Source organism: Neodiprion lecontei, chromosome 1, assembly GCF_021901455.1.
Source record: "Neodiprion lecontei isolate iyNeoLeco1 chromosome 1, iyNeoLeco1.1, whole genome shotgun sequence".
Lineage (NCBI taxonomy): Eukaryota > Metazoa > Arthropoda > Insecta > Hymenoptera > Diprionidae > Neodiprion > Neodiprion lecontei.
Window position 1 is genome coordinate 30,903,883 of NC_060260.1, and position 13,863 is coordinate 30,917,745.

The following is a 13,863-nucleotide window of genomic DNA, read 5'->3' on the forward strand; positions in this document are numbered from 1 at the left end:
ATACTTTTACCCGAACTTCTGCGATTTGAGTTGACCGATTTGCGTCGCAACTTATTCATGATTCTAGCGTAACGTGTATCTATGATGAAAAAATTTCAAAACTGAAACTGACTTGAAACTAGCAACGGATCGCGCGGATAGTTCAGAGCCGAATTAGCGTTACGTTATTTTGCGGCTAGATGGCGCAGGATGCACCTGATTCAAGATGTCTGTCTTAAACTCTTATCGAAAGACAGTAGACTGTCGTCACTGTAGAAACAGTGAAATCAGTTGAGCCGTCGTAGTGGCACACGATGCGCGGTAACATTTTGTTCAAGCTATGAAGAGGGTATTAAACAACCATAAGGGCTGATCAATTTCCCAAGGCCGGCCGTATGATACGCCGATACCGGTCTTTAAATTATAAATCCCACAAATTGTTGGATTACTTCTTTTTTGCTATTCTTCGCCTTATGCGGATAGCGCCAAGCAGCCACAATACGTACAAGGATCCGACTTCTACCTCAATTACGTAGAAAAGTGCAGTTGTTTCGAGGTTTAACCGCTGCAATCAGTGGTTGCACATTGTACAACAATCGCGCTTCTAAAATGATGGCTGATGATTCGAGTGTACGAGTGGCAGTCAGGTATGTGATTAATTATTACGTGTACATAAAAGTCTTGATTTGTTTTCCTAACAGAATGCCAATTAGTCGATTTTTTTTTGTCATAGTTCTGTCTTCTGAGCGCATAAATGGAGATAGCTTTCCGAGCTGCGTGGGGGGTCCAAGAAACGTAATCCTCTATAAGGAAATTTGTCATTCTTAGGATACCTAATTCGTTGCGAAATTTTATTTTTTCTGTGCATACATATTCATGAGATGACCTCAATTCTTATATTAGTTTGGATCTCATGCTTCAGAAATGATTGTTCAATATTGAATCTGTTACGGCAATCCAAAGAATTGTCACTTCCAATGCAATAGATGAAAGTTTTCGCACTTTTCACATAGAATGAACGTCGTCTTTTGCATGCTAAAACTACCTCATCAACATTTAGGATCCAAAAAATTACTCTGCTCAATCAAAACACTTCTCGTCCATTTTTGCAAACTGAGTTCATAATTTCTACACCTATGTCCCTGTTTTATTTGAAATTCAATATCAGTACCTATTCCACACAATAAAGTGGGAAGACTCTGATTACTATTCAAGGACAGAATATTTTGTAAACGCAACGCCCAGGCTGGCTAGAAACAACACACTTTAGACCAAACATTACACTGAAAAACTTCACATTATCTTAGAGTTCGTACCATCTAATTGCTTTCAAGAACGTGCTCCTTGTACAGTTTACTTGAAGCTACATGTAACACAGAGTATATTTGAACCATAATTCTATCCTTGTATGTTGACATATGAATGATAATGTTTGCACAGTATTAAAAAAAAAATATTTTAATCAGCCACTTATGAATTTTAATTTACACTGGTCCACTCAAATTCATTGTCAAACATAGTTCCTTGCTTATAAAAGGCATTAACTCCAGGTAGTGATAGTATTTACTATCACTTCTGTCATCGACTAATTATATAATCGTTTTATTTCATCATCACTTTTTTTTACTCAGTCTGCGGTACGTTGTTATTAGTAGGATGATCTCTCCTTTTAAGACACAGATGTGTGGGCCCTGTCTCTCTGTCATGCATAATAAATGCTTGATTCAAGAATGAATAAACCCAATCTTCTGCCCCTCCACCTCCCTCCCCGCCCCTTTCTTACACGTATATTGATGTATTAATCTCCTGCTTCTCTGTTACTCCATATGCAATTCACTTTCATTGATGATATGAAGCAACGAGCATGTCTGAATACAATAAGACATTGAACGTAATAACAGAAAACTTAAATTAATGTATTCCAAAGGTTGCTACAAATATAATCAAATGGAAAAAACACCTGGAAATTTCACTGAAAGCTAGATATTTGACTTTGATTCAAATATCAACTATGCTAATAAACAAAATATGCTTATAAGCTCTATAAGCATAATAGAACATAGTGCCTAGTGTCCAGCTTTATGTTTAGAGACGTGTCACAGCAAAAACTGCGATGTTACTTTTAAATAATCCCAGGCAGTGTCACACTTTTAATTGTAATATACATATATATGTAACAAATTGGGAAATGTTCTTGAAGCTTTAATGCTGCACTTTGCATTAGGATATATAAATTTCTACACATTGACAATATTGTACAATGATTTTTCAGGATACGGCCTCAGGTTGCTCGTGAGGTTATAGACATGTGCAGAGTATGTACACAGGTACCGCCAGGAGAGCCACAGGTCTTCCTTGGGCCAGACAAAGCCTTCACATACGATCATGTTTTCGATACTGGCGTTGGACAAAATACCATATATGAGGCTTGTGTTGCACGTCTGGTGGACGGTGCTCTAGATGGCTACAATGCTACTGTTCTTGCTTATGGTCAAACTGGCTCTGGAAAAACTTACACCATGGGAACAGGTTTCGATGTCGAAGTAGATGATAGCGTGATCGGCATAATTCCTAGAGCCATTACACACTTATACAATGGTATATTAGAAAAACAAGAGCGTGCCAGAGAACGCGGACAAATGCCACCAGAGTTCAAGGTGAAGTTTTCAAAAATTTTGATTAACTACAAAGATTTATTGATTTCACATTAAAACGAAGACATAATGATGATTGAATATAATTCACACATCTTTGAGCTACATAGAGAACTTGAAATTACCACTGAAGCATGATTTTACGTTGAGTGAAAATACTTTTTGCTACAGGTGACTGCACAATTTCTCGAATTATACAACGAAGAACTCAAAGACTTGTTAGAGCCAGGTGGTCCAAGGGGAGGAGCTCGTATTCACGAAGACACGACAGGAAGTATTCATTTGACGGGTGTAGAGCCAAGGATTGTGACTAGTCCAGAAGATGCTTTGGAGTGTTTGCGACTTGGAGCTCTCTCACGAACAACTGGCTCAACACAAATGAATACACAGTCTTCAAGGTCGCATGCAATATTTACACTGCATGTCAAACAGCAACGTTGTGTCAAAGTTGAAGACCCTGATGCCGACGTTGACACTAGCGGCACCGAACCTGCTAGTGAGTTTGAAACTCTAACTGCTAAGTTTCATTTTGTCGACTTGGCAGGGTCAGAAAGACTTAAACGAACTGGAGCTACCGGAGAAAGAGCTAAAGAAGGAATATCTATCAATTGCGGTTTGGTAAGTATCTACTTTAAGGTATATAGTGTTAAAGAATAAGGCTAATCAACTGATATCGGAGGTTATCTCAAAGAATTTTAGAAATGTAAAACCATTTGATTAGAACGCAGAGATTTTTAATTTTGGCTTGGTTGTCAATAGAATAGTCTTTGATAGATATCTTTTGCTTTAATGGTAGTTGGCACTTGGTAATGTAATATCAGCCCTTGGAGACACAACGAAAAAAGCCCTCCATGTACCTTATCGAGATTCCAAGCTAACAAGGCTACTGCAGGACTCGTTGGGAGGAAATAGTCAAACGGTTATGATAGCATGTGTCTCGCCAAGTGACCGTGATTTCATGGAAACACTGAGTACCTTGAAATACGCTAATAGAGCAAGAAACATAAAGAACAAGGTGACAATAAATCAAGACAAGAGTTCGCGAACAATTGCTTCTCTTCGCAGAGAAATACAGCAGCTACAACTTGAATTAATGGAGTACAGGCAGGGTGAGTTGAGTGCTGCTGATTCAATTAGATGTTCACATCTAATCGTTTAATGAAACTAATGAATTTCTTGAAGGCAAGAGAGTGGTCGGTGAAGATGGTGTGAACGATGCATGGCACGAGAATCAAATGCTGAACAGTGAATTGACCAGTCTTCGTACTAGAGTCAAAGCTCTTTCTGAAACTGTGGAAGCTCTTACAGCCAAAAACGCTCTTCTATTAGCAGAAAAAGCAGCAGGTCATTGGCTGGCATCTGGAGGAAGTGGCAGCGATGATGTTACCAGCTTAGTGCAAGGCTACTTACAAGAAATTGAAGAACTGCGTGCTCGATTACTCGAAGCAGAAGCGATGTATCAGCAGTTGAAAAAGCGACAAGTTCAAGTAAATTACTTATAAAGTTATGGTAATTGATCCCTTTTTTGTTTTACAATGATTGATTTATGTGTGTTTATTTCCTACGTTTAACAGGTTAATGCAGCTAATCTGTATGGTGAACCGTCCTATGTATTTCATAACGACTCTTCTTCTGTCCTGGCAGAAGCTAAGAAAGAACTTCAGAAAGAAATTAACACATTGGCAGCATTAAAAGAACAGCATACACCTAATTCTAACACTTCTGCAAAAGTAGAAGGAGAAGATGGAGAGCAGGAGGAAAATGATAATGTTCACGAATTCATGAGCGAAGATGAATCTGAGGACGATGCAGATCGCAAAGGTAAATTTGAATTTGTTTTATTTATCTTGATATACGTATGCAAGGTATTTACCTACGGCGTTTTTAACTTCTATTTTATTCTCCGTAGAAGAAGATGAAGAGGAAGAAGCTATGGGGCGAGAGTTAGAAGCTCTGACGTCGGACATAGATGTTAAGCAGCGTTTAATTCAAGAATTGGAATTGTCACAAAGAAGGCTGCTAACAATGAAACAACATTACGAAGACAAATTGACTCAATTGCAAGCACGTATTAAAAATACTACTGAAGAGCGCGATAAAGTACTATCATCCTTACAGCAACACCCTGCTCCTCCAACTGAGAAAGTTAAAAAATTACGAGATGAGTACGAGCGAAAATTATCGTCAATGCAAAAAGAGATGCGATTACTTCAGTCTGCCAAAAAAGAACATGCGCGATTATTGCGCAGTCAATCTCAAAGTGAGAATAGGCTTAGAGGATTGAGAAATGAGTTGGCAGAGATGAAGAGAGCAAAAGTTAAGCTACTGAACAAGATGAGAGAAGAGGCCCAGAGGCATAAAGAGAATGAATTGAGACGCAATAGAGAGATAGCTCAACTGCGTAAAGAAAGTCGTAAAAATGCGAATATGATTAGGAATTTAGAGGCGGATAAAAAAATGAAGGAAGTGGTACTACGACGAAAGCAGGAAGAGGTAACGGCACTCAGGAAACGGGATAGAGGTTTGAGTCAGAAGGCAGCTGGTAGGACAGTACTAAAAGAAAAGAGTCCAAAGGCCCTTAAACAAAGATGGCAAACGTTTGAAAGAACTATTACAAAGCAGGCATTGGCAAAACAGGCTGCAGCTGAAACTGAAAGAGAAATGGAAAGGCTTTTACAGGAGCGAGAAGAGTTGGGAAGAGATTTAGAAAGACTTCAAAAACGAAGAGCTGTTGCTTCTGCTGCAAATGGTGACACTGCTGACATAGACGAAGAAATTGATAATGTTAAGAGTAAAATAAGCTACCTACAGGTAAGTCTGGCAATTCATGCAATAACCAGCATTAATAATATCTACTTATTTTAGTGTAAAGTTTATTCATAGTAAACGTAATTATTAAATATAAACAAAATTTTATTACAGGATAGTATAGCTGACTGTCAACGTGATATGGTGGAAATGGGTGAAGTAGAAGGCGAGAGTGAGCCAGGCGCTGAGGTTCTGCTTGCCACAATCAAGTCGGTTGACGAAGCACGCTATTTATTAGAAAGAATGCTCGCATTTACCGTAGAACAAAGTTGTATGGCAGCACAGAGGCAATCAGAAGTTCGTGACATGGAAACTAGATTGAACCAAGTTTCGCAGGAAAGCGATGTGCAACATCAGCTACTTGAACATGTGCTGAGAGATCGAGATTTACTTTCACTTACCAACAATCATCAAAATAATTCTTCTATCTATAGCCCTAATAGTTCAAGAAGTTCTTCGCCAGACAAGTAAGTTTCGTACACGATTTGAGGTAAATCTATGAAATGAAACAACACTATTTTAGCGCACTTGAACATTTATTATTCCTTGCGGTCCTGATTACGTCCACATAACTGTTTTTCCAGCAATGACAGCTACAACCAAGTAATTTCTGGAACTGATGATAAACAACAGAAAAGCAACAAAGTTCGACGGAGGACCACACAGCCACAGGAGCTACTTTACGGTGTTGCAGTCGGTTCAGATACAATAAAAGCAGATGAAGATCAAAATCAAAATCACAACCATCCACTCACAAGGGTGCCCAGCGCTCCTGGCAGTCTGAAGTAAGCATGTCAAATCAGAATTGGACCAAAGCTTCACATACATTGCGAATCTTGAATAGTATATATTTCAAATTTACTAGAGGTTTTATTGAATATGATGATTATTTAATGACATCATTGAGAAAATAACTTATTCATAATTAGCTTTGGTACATTCGACATATGAATCAGTACTTACTCCTCATTAGCATGTCAACTAATACTTGATTTATTTTACAACGATTTGTGTCATTGATTAAATTTTCCGTACTGTAATGATTAATTTAGAGGTTTGGTACTGACTAGAAGTCAATACGGAGTGGGAGTGGTTGTTGGCTCACCAACGCTAACTCGTCGTGATAGTACCTCACCAAGGCCTCTGCGACGACCCCTCCATCCTGGAGGAGGCTCCATGTGAGTGACAATGGTTCAACACGTCTTTACCCTTGCACTCCTTGTATATCTCTGTTTCAATGCCTTGTACAATGCACTGATTTCTACTGTGTTTCCTTCAGATAAGCAATAAGTACGAATTATAGCTCGCTACAAAATAGAGTAACATTCAAAAGTAAATATATTTATTCCCTATATATTACATACGAACATAATGTATTGATAGAAATGCCTATCTATGGATAAATTATCTTTTTTGTATAAAGTATTGATTAATTTTTTATGCAATCATCTGATATTCGATATAAATTTCTAACATAACAATAAATACATGCATAAACTCTTGACATGCTAAACAAACGTGTACCAATCAACTACCTAGTCACATACACGGACAAATATCTTTTGATGAGAATCACATTTGTTGCCAAACCTTGATGTTAATATTGTAGCTGCTAAAAGAACAACTAACATATACTAACGATCTTCTCATATCAAGTAAGTACAGGACAGTAGATTGCTTGTTTATATCTAATTAATCCCCTTTAGTGATGTGAATTAATGTTTTACATAAAATTGGGAAATAAACATTTCTAATATTTGTAGATGATTTTTTTTTTCTGCAGCATAAATAAATTCCAAAACGTATTACATTTGTCACAATAAACCATTCCCAATGATCATACAACAATAAACTCTTCAACGTCTAACACACTTCTACCAAGAAACACATCAACAATTATACAAAAAAGTATTGTAGATTTATAATGAAAATGAACCATTATCTAATTTAAATTTATCACAAGTTAAGCCAACAGTTGATCAAACTATAACATTGCCATAAGATTCGTGTACATCTGTAAGTCGAGTTGTGCACTGTACTTGTGATAAAATTAATTTTTATCGTCTCTCTCTGCAGTTGGCAAACAGACAATGTGCAATTCTCCTAAAAGGAATTCGTCCGTGCTTTAAAATCAATCGTTCGCACTTGCATGTGTAGTAGCCCCGACCTAGCAAAGCATGGTAATCAGCCTGGGATGCATCTAATCTGACTAACGCGTTAACATAACAAACAACCTAACCAGGGAACAGGTAGGACTGACGGATGTATCATCACCACCTGGTTCGCCAACTGCTTATCGTCGATTCAATAGTAGAGAAGAAAATGTATTTTCAAGGCTGACTGCCAGTAGGCAGCCATTGCCTTCCGACCCTCAACCTACTAGAGGAGTCATCTCCCAATATCAAGGAAAGGTAAGTATACTTCAAGCCGTTTTGATTGAGAAAAGGATGATTTATGTGAAGTGCGAAAATACATTTACATTAGTTGAAGAATTGGATTCTATAATACAGACTTCTGTTATTTTACAGGCACAGCCCAGAGCAATTTTGCAATGTAGTCATATAGCAGAAGGACATAGCAAGGCTGTTCTTACTATTTGTGCTACTAATGATCGTCTTTTCAGTGGTTCCAAAGGTACAATACTGAAAATCTGTAAAGTGAATTGAAGTAAAATCATCTGCAAAGTTAATTTGACATAATTTTCATGTGCAGATCGTACAGTGAAAGTTTGGGACCTGGAAACTGGGCTGGAAAGTCTCACACTGAGTGGTCATCCCAATAATGTTGTAGCAGTAAAATATTCTGTTGAACACCGCCTGCTTTTTAGTATATCAGCAGCATATGTAAAAGTTTGGGATTTACGAGCTGGAAACTCTTGTGTCAAAACGCTCTTTTCATCTGGTCAAGCTCAGAGCGGCCCTCTGGCTCTATCAACACCATCTAGAACTCTTCAACTTCCTGTTGGAGAGACAACAATAAATGACGTGGCTCTAAGTCTTGACGAAAAAGAACTTTATACGGCAACTAGTGACAAAGTTAGAATATGGGACTTGCGCAAGTTAACTTACAGTGGAAGACTGAGTACAGCTCACACTGCTGCAGTAATGTGTTTGGCAGTTGCTTCTGATGGCAGAGTAATTACTGGTAGCAAAGACCACCTTATAGCTCTTGTAGAGCCAAATACTTCTGGACAATCTGTTAGTCTGGCACCGCCTCATTACGATGGTGTACAATGCCTAGCTACATATGGCTCAACGTTATTCTCTGGTATGTAATTGTTAGCGGAGCTTATTGTATGTGTATAAAATTCGAATGATTTACATTAACTGCATTTCGTAGGATCCCGAGACATGTGTATTAAAAGATGGGATTTACAAAAGATGGAATTAGTTCAATCACTCAACAATGCTCACAAAGATTGGGTTCTTGGATTATGTACAGTGAACCATGGTTCGGTTCTAATTTCTGGCTGTCGCGGTGGTTTATTGAGAGCATGGTCAGTTCCTCGCGATCAATCCGGAGAATGCAGCCTTTTGGGAGAGGTTCGGGCACATAGTTCTGCAATTAATGCAGTTGTCACGAATCAACAACACATATTCACAGCTAGCAAGTGAGTTTCGTATTGTACTTGACATTTTCTAGGGGGTTTAGTCCAAAGGCCACTTTGTGATATATGCGTGCTTACAACAAAATTGACACAATTAACACAATTAACACAATTCTGAAAAGTTTGGACCCAACTCCATGAGAATAGTGTACTTAGTTAAGAATTAAATTAACATGATGGGGGATATTGATTACAGCTCTGGAGAAGTTAAGCTGTGGCGAATACCTGATGCCTCGCTTATTATGTCTGTGTCCACAGTATCGCTTTAACTTGTTTTATTCATTTGTATTTATTTTGTATTTTTTTACAGCTCATTTGGTTTTATTTTATAATAATCCGCATGTACTTTGCTTTTCGCATCACTATCATCTTAAATCAATGGAAAGGACAATATATTTTTTATTATATTTGTAAGCAATAAACGTATCCACCAATTCAACTTTGATGCAGTAATTGCAATTTTAAAGTTGTTGCATCCATCTGATCATTGCTCTTGAAGCTCGGTCGACTGTACAATTCAACTGTGTCCAAGTGAATATGTATATATATGTATATATAGAGATGTATTTGTTGGATACTGGTCAACTTCTGGTTGGATTCCTATTTATATAACTCTTGTTTAACCAAATACAAGATGTGCAGTGCACATTTGGACTTAGTTTCACTTTAGTTTATTTATCTCCAAGTAGTGACATATTATTAACATATTACAGCAAATTTGATTGTCACATGAATCATCAGTGATTACATACAGTTCTTAACACATTGAAAACTGCTACTCCATCCATTGAGAAATTCTTAAAGTGCTTACAGAAATCGTAAAAATAATTTATTTAATTCTGATTTGTGTGATTCACCATTATAATTGCTAAATTTCCTTGTTATATTGCATCTGTGTTGTTTACTTTGATGTTTAATGCTTTGCATGGCTACCAAAAACGCAACTACGAACGTGAAGTGATGGCTCCTTGAAATTATGGCACTACTACAAGAGAGATCAACGACAACGAAGCAACTCCTTGAGGCGCTGAAGTGATGCTGCGCTTCAATTGTAAATTATTAGCAAATTTATTTTATATTCTGTTGATAAAACGCCGAAATTAAATTTAACTCAATGTAACATACATTATACATTTCTTTACGTTCCTTATCATTTGTGGAACATAATCTAAATGTACTATGAAACCTACCACCAGTATTTTCTTATTGAATACGTATTCAACACTAGTTTAGATGGCTTGTTGAACCGAAATTATACACTAATATGTAATTTCCATGAAAGGAGAATTAGAAAATCTCGTTATCTATTAAGCCTAATGCTACTCAGTATGGAATAAAGTTATACAAACATAGTAAAACAGTTTTGGTATTATCTAGCATTTATTTTATTATGAACAGGGATATGGTAGTATTAATTACAATATTTACTCTTGGTACAAACAATAATTGCTGTATAATACTGTACAGTCTGAGGTCTCTGGAGGTCCCAAGCATACGATATTGTCAGGGTTGGCAGCTGTTTAGCTTTCTTCTGAAATTAATAATAGTAAGGTTTACTGTTTATATTCCTACCTAAATTTCAGCAACTGGGTATTTCAAACTTGGCACTTGAGACATGATATAATGAATATGTCTGAAACAGGAATAACTAATATGACGTAACAATAGAATTTGAATTTGCATATTACAAATTAATATTCATAAAAATTAGAAAAGTGAAAAAAATTAATGTGGTATAAGTACCGCTTCTTTTTTTTGTGTGCGGTAAGTGATTCTTGGCCACTATCATCAGCACTGTCTTCCGATTGGCTACTGCTACTACTGCTAGAAGAACTACTAGAAGATCCACTTGAAGAATCACTCGCTACTCCTGTATCTTCTTTTATATCAATAGTATCAGCTAATGCTCCTAAGTCTGGTTCTTTTACACGAAGTACTCTTTGCCATTTGCGTGAAAGTTTAGGTCTCCCTCTCACCTAACAGCAAATATCGGAGGAAAAATTCGATGAAATTTGAAATGTTGAGACTGCACAAACAGAATAGTAACTTCGATGCACTGATACAATAGAATCCTTAAAGTTATGCCTAACTCAGCTTTATCCAGACTTAAAAAGGAATTTCGAGGATTTGTAATTATAGCAAAACCAAACTTTGAATTAAGAAAAATCTATTTTAGAGATACGTAAATACAATTCATGATTCAAATGCAATTTAGATATTATGCATTTCCAATTATCTGTATGGTATTGAAGTTGACAGTCACAGTATTTTGACCCCCCAATGTTCAGTTAATAAAAATTAACATGGAACTTGTGAAAGTCTAACAAAATTGAGGCATTATAAATAAGTTATCAAGAGCTTTTTAAGATATACGACTTGTTGTGATACTATTCTATATTTAATAATATAGACAGCGCGTGTCACGACCATGTTTATTTTCCTTCCTACTCAGAAAATTGAATAAATGAATAAATGAAAGTTAAATGAAAAATTCCATAAAGTTAAAACTTACCGTCTTATGCCATACGATGGGGAAGTTTGTTCGAGAGCAAAAATTTTGTGTTACTGCTATTGTATTGTCAAGATTCAATACTACGTGCCACCATCCGCCTGGAACAAATACAGTATCTCCCGGCCCTTGTAATATTTCAGTCGGTTGGCAATCTTTTGGCCACGTGGGTAGTTTGGTTCGTGGATAAATGGTAGCAAACCAGGTGATAGCTTCATCCCTTTGCTTCCCACCTTCCATTGCGCTAACTTTAAGAAGTTCACGAGGAGTGTGAGTGGGAAATAGACACCACCGTTTGTGGCCTGAAATTAAGGCGTTCCAAGCACTAGTCCCCAGAGGATCTATGTGGATACCAGTGCCTAACAAATATATTAAAATTACACCAGAAACTTATTCACCTTAGGATAGCTTCGAAACTTTTACAGATCACATATGTTGGTGCATAAACAATACAAGGACGTCAGAACTAATGGACTGATACTGAAAGTTTGTACTACATACTTCTAGGTAACTTAAGTTAAATACTGAAAAAAAAAATTGATAAACAATGTTGCTGAATGTTTAATAACTTCTAATCTGCCAGTGTTCTGAGTTTCATTTCATTCACACCTGATCTTGCAGGTCCCATAACAAACCATCGATAAGGTGGTCGTCGATGCTCTCCGGCATGCTGGAAAAGGTCGTCTTGGAAATATAATGGTATTGAGTAATCTTCTAGTAATTTTCTACGCCGTGGATGTTCTCCAAATGAACTATCAAAGATATAGAGTGGCGAGTCATCTTCGTTATTCAACATGTATCGGACATAGTATTTCATCTTCATTTTCACACTGTACCCTTCATTGTCTTCTCCGCATTTGAATTTCTGATTCCGATATTTCTTTGTAAGCCTCTACTTGTCAACATAAATCTTAGATCAATGCATGTCAATAATTTTAATTATACATAATTATCTTAGATACAAAGAATATACGGACCAAAAGTCAGTATTTACCAAAATAATTGATACTCTAATTGTAAGCTGTGAGATTAAAATATTGTGCACACTAGGCTGGTAACAAGTAAGAAACTGTTTCCAAAATAATAAGTTTTTTTTACTGTAAAAAGCTCTTCAAACGGCATGCATATAGATTACTCATCACGTGGTAATTAAAGTAATAGAAAGATTTAAACTTTCGTTTCATCATAACCAAGGTTGTAATATAACTGTAATGATGCTCTTTAAAAAAAACTAGATTACAACCTTAGAGTACCCTAATTTTCAATAAACCGTAATATTTCCTTAACAAACTTTTATTTTGTGAATTCTACTCCTTGAGTTAGTTTAAAGTTGCAATACAATGGTTTTTATTTAAATCTTTCGTTATGTTAACCTTACTAATTTCAGCCTCAAAATCACAGATAAAACCTACTACATAAAATTTAACAATTTTCATGGAGACTAGAAATAATATGGATGAGAATGTTTGAATGAATTCTTAAACGAAGGTCCAACGAATGCGACACAGTTATTACAAGTGGTTCAGGTGAGAAATTCTTAAATGAATAAAATGTAAAAACAGCTACTTGTTCCCAGCCCTGATATTATGAGAAATACCGAGATATAAATGCATGCTAAATTTACCTCAACAGTCCATTTGTGTTGGGCTTTCCAATCACACTGAGTTTCTCGTATCACTACAGGTTTGTAAGGCTTTTCATACTTTTCAATAAACTCGGCCGGAGTCACCGACCTCTCATCAATACGATCAACATTATCAGTAAATTCCCAAAAGGTAGCAAACTTTTTATGATAACCATGCTGCGACCAGGCGATTTTGTCGCCAAGTTCTATGCAGAAAAATATTTGTATGAATTATATATTAAAAATGACTCGGCAAAACTTTTTTTGGTGCAAACTTGTTACTTGATACCGACAAATTGGGCATTGGGAGACTAATGGGAAATAAAACGAAGATCTTAACGGACTAAAATGTTTGAAAATCACTGAATTGGAGTTTAAATCCTCTACACGCCTCTATCGCGTTACCGAATAGGTTATAAATGAGGTTATGAGGCATACCTGGTCTAGCTTTTCGCTTCACTTCTTTAATACGTTTTTTGGCTCGGTGATCTAGCTTGAGCTCTTCCGACATCTCGTGTGATATACTAATTTACTAATTTAACTTATTAAAAATATATTTACAAATATAATTTTTAAGGAACACACAGGCACACGTCACGGAGTGATACCGTAACTTGAATAGTGCGCATATTTTCCGCGAGGTGCGAATTTTTTTCGTCCCGTAATCAGTTCTTTTTCAGTC

At 36.6% G+C, this 13,863-nt stretch overlaps 2 protein-coding genes across 5 annotated transcripts; one reads left to right on the forward strand and one right to left on the reverse strand.

Annotated features, from left to right (window-relative positions):
• The first annotated feature begins 209 nt into the window (after positions 1-209).
• On the forward strand, positions 210-10,406 carry LOC107222024 (kinesin-like protein KIF21A). 3 transcript variants are annotated; one of them, XR_006904866.1, is made up of 16 exons: positions 210-626; positions 2,252-2,636; positions 2,805-3,251; positions 3,430-3,742; positions 3,816-4,120; positions 4,208-4,454; positions 4,543-5,444; positions 5,556-5,908; positions 6,026-6,226; positions 6,494-6,619; positions 7,684-7,852; positions 7,970-8,075; positions 8,154-8,708; positions 8,781-9,051; positions 9,245-9,866; positions 10,007-10,406. XR_006904866.1 is itself a non-coding variant. In XM_015661226.2 (15 exons), exons 1-15 carry the CDS (start codon positions 589-591, stop codon positions 9,315-9,317), a joined length of 4,491 nt encoding a protein of 1,496 aa, XP_015516712.2. In that variant the 5' UTR covers positions 210-588; the 3' UTR covers positions 9,318-10,406. The 3 variants fall into 3 exon arrangements, 2 of the variants coding, with proteins under 2 accessions (XP_015516712.2, XP_015516713.2); XM_015661226.2 differs by having other exon boundaries at positions 9,245-10,406; XM_015661227.2 differs by lacking the exon at positions 9,245-9,866 and having other exon boundaries at positions 211-626.
• Positions 10,407-10,409: 3 nt separating this feature from the next.
• Positions 10,410-13,824, reverse strand: LOC107222025 (bifunctional arginine demethylase and lysyl-hydroxylase PSR). Of its 2 annotated transcripts, none has more exons than XM_046730467.1 (6): positions 13,620-13,824; positions 13,182-13,387; positions 12,167-12,449; positions 11,561-11,916; positions 10,792-11,024; positions 10,410-10,576 (listed from the first exon to the last, which is right to left on the reverse strand). In XM_046730467.1, the coding sequence occupies exons 1-6, from the start codon at positions 13,690-13,692 to the stop codon at positions 10,552-10,554; spliced, it is 1,176 nt and encodes a 391-aa protein (XP_046586423.1). In that variant the 5' UTR covers positions 13,693-13,824; the 3' UTR covers positions 10,410-10,551. The 2 variants fall into 2 exon arrangements, with proteins under 2 accessions (XP_046586423.1, XP_015516714.1); XM_015661228.2 differs by having other exon boundaries at positions 10,410-10,579.
• Between the last annotated feature and the right edge of the window lie 39 nt (positions 13,825-13,863).

What these genes read in the sequence shown, in the direction of transcription:
- LOC107222024 (XM_015661226.2), top strand. Translation starts at nt 589, where the DNA reads ATGATGGCTGATGATTCGAGTGTACGAGTGGCAGTCAG. An exon ending in TGAAAAAGCGACAAGTTCAA is followed by an intron (nt 4,121 to 4,207) that starts GTAAATTACTTA and finishes TACGTTTAACAG; the next exon opens with GTTAATGCAGCTAATCTGTA. An exon ending in GTAAAATAAGCTACCTACAG is followed by an intron (nt 5,445 to 5,555) that starts GTAAGTCTGGCA and finishes ATTTTATTACAG; the next exon opens with GATAGTATAGCTGACTGTCA.
- LOC107222025 (XM_015661228.2), bottom strand. Translation starts at nt 13,692, where the DNA reads ATGTCGGAAGAGCTCAAGCTAGATCACCGAGCCAAAAAACGTATTAAA. An exon ending in TATGGGACCTGCAAGATCAG is followed by an intron (nt 11,917 to 12,166) that starts GTGTGAATGAAA and finishes TATATTTGTTAG; the next exon opens with GCACTGGTATCCACATAGAT. An exon ending in GCACACAAAAAAAAGAAGCG is followed by an intron (nt 10,580 to 10,791) that starts GTACTTATACCA and finishes TATTAATTTCAG; the next exon opens with AAGAAAGCTAAACAGCTGCC.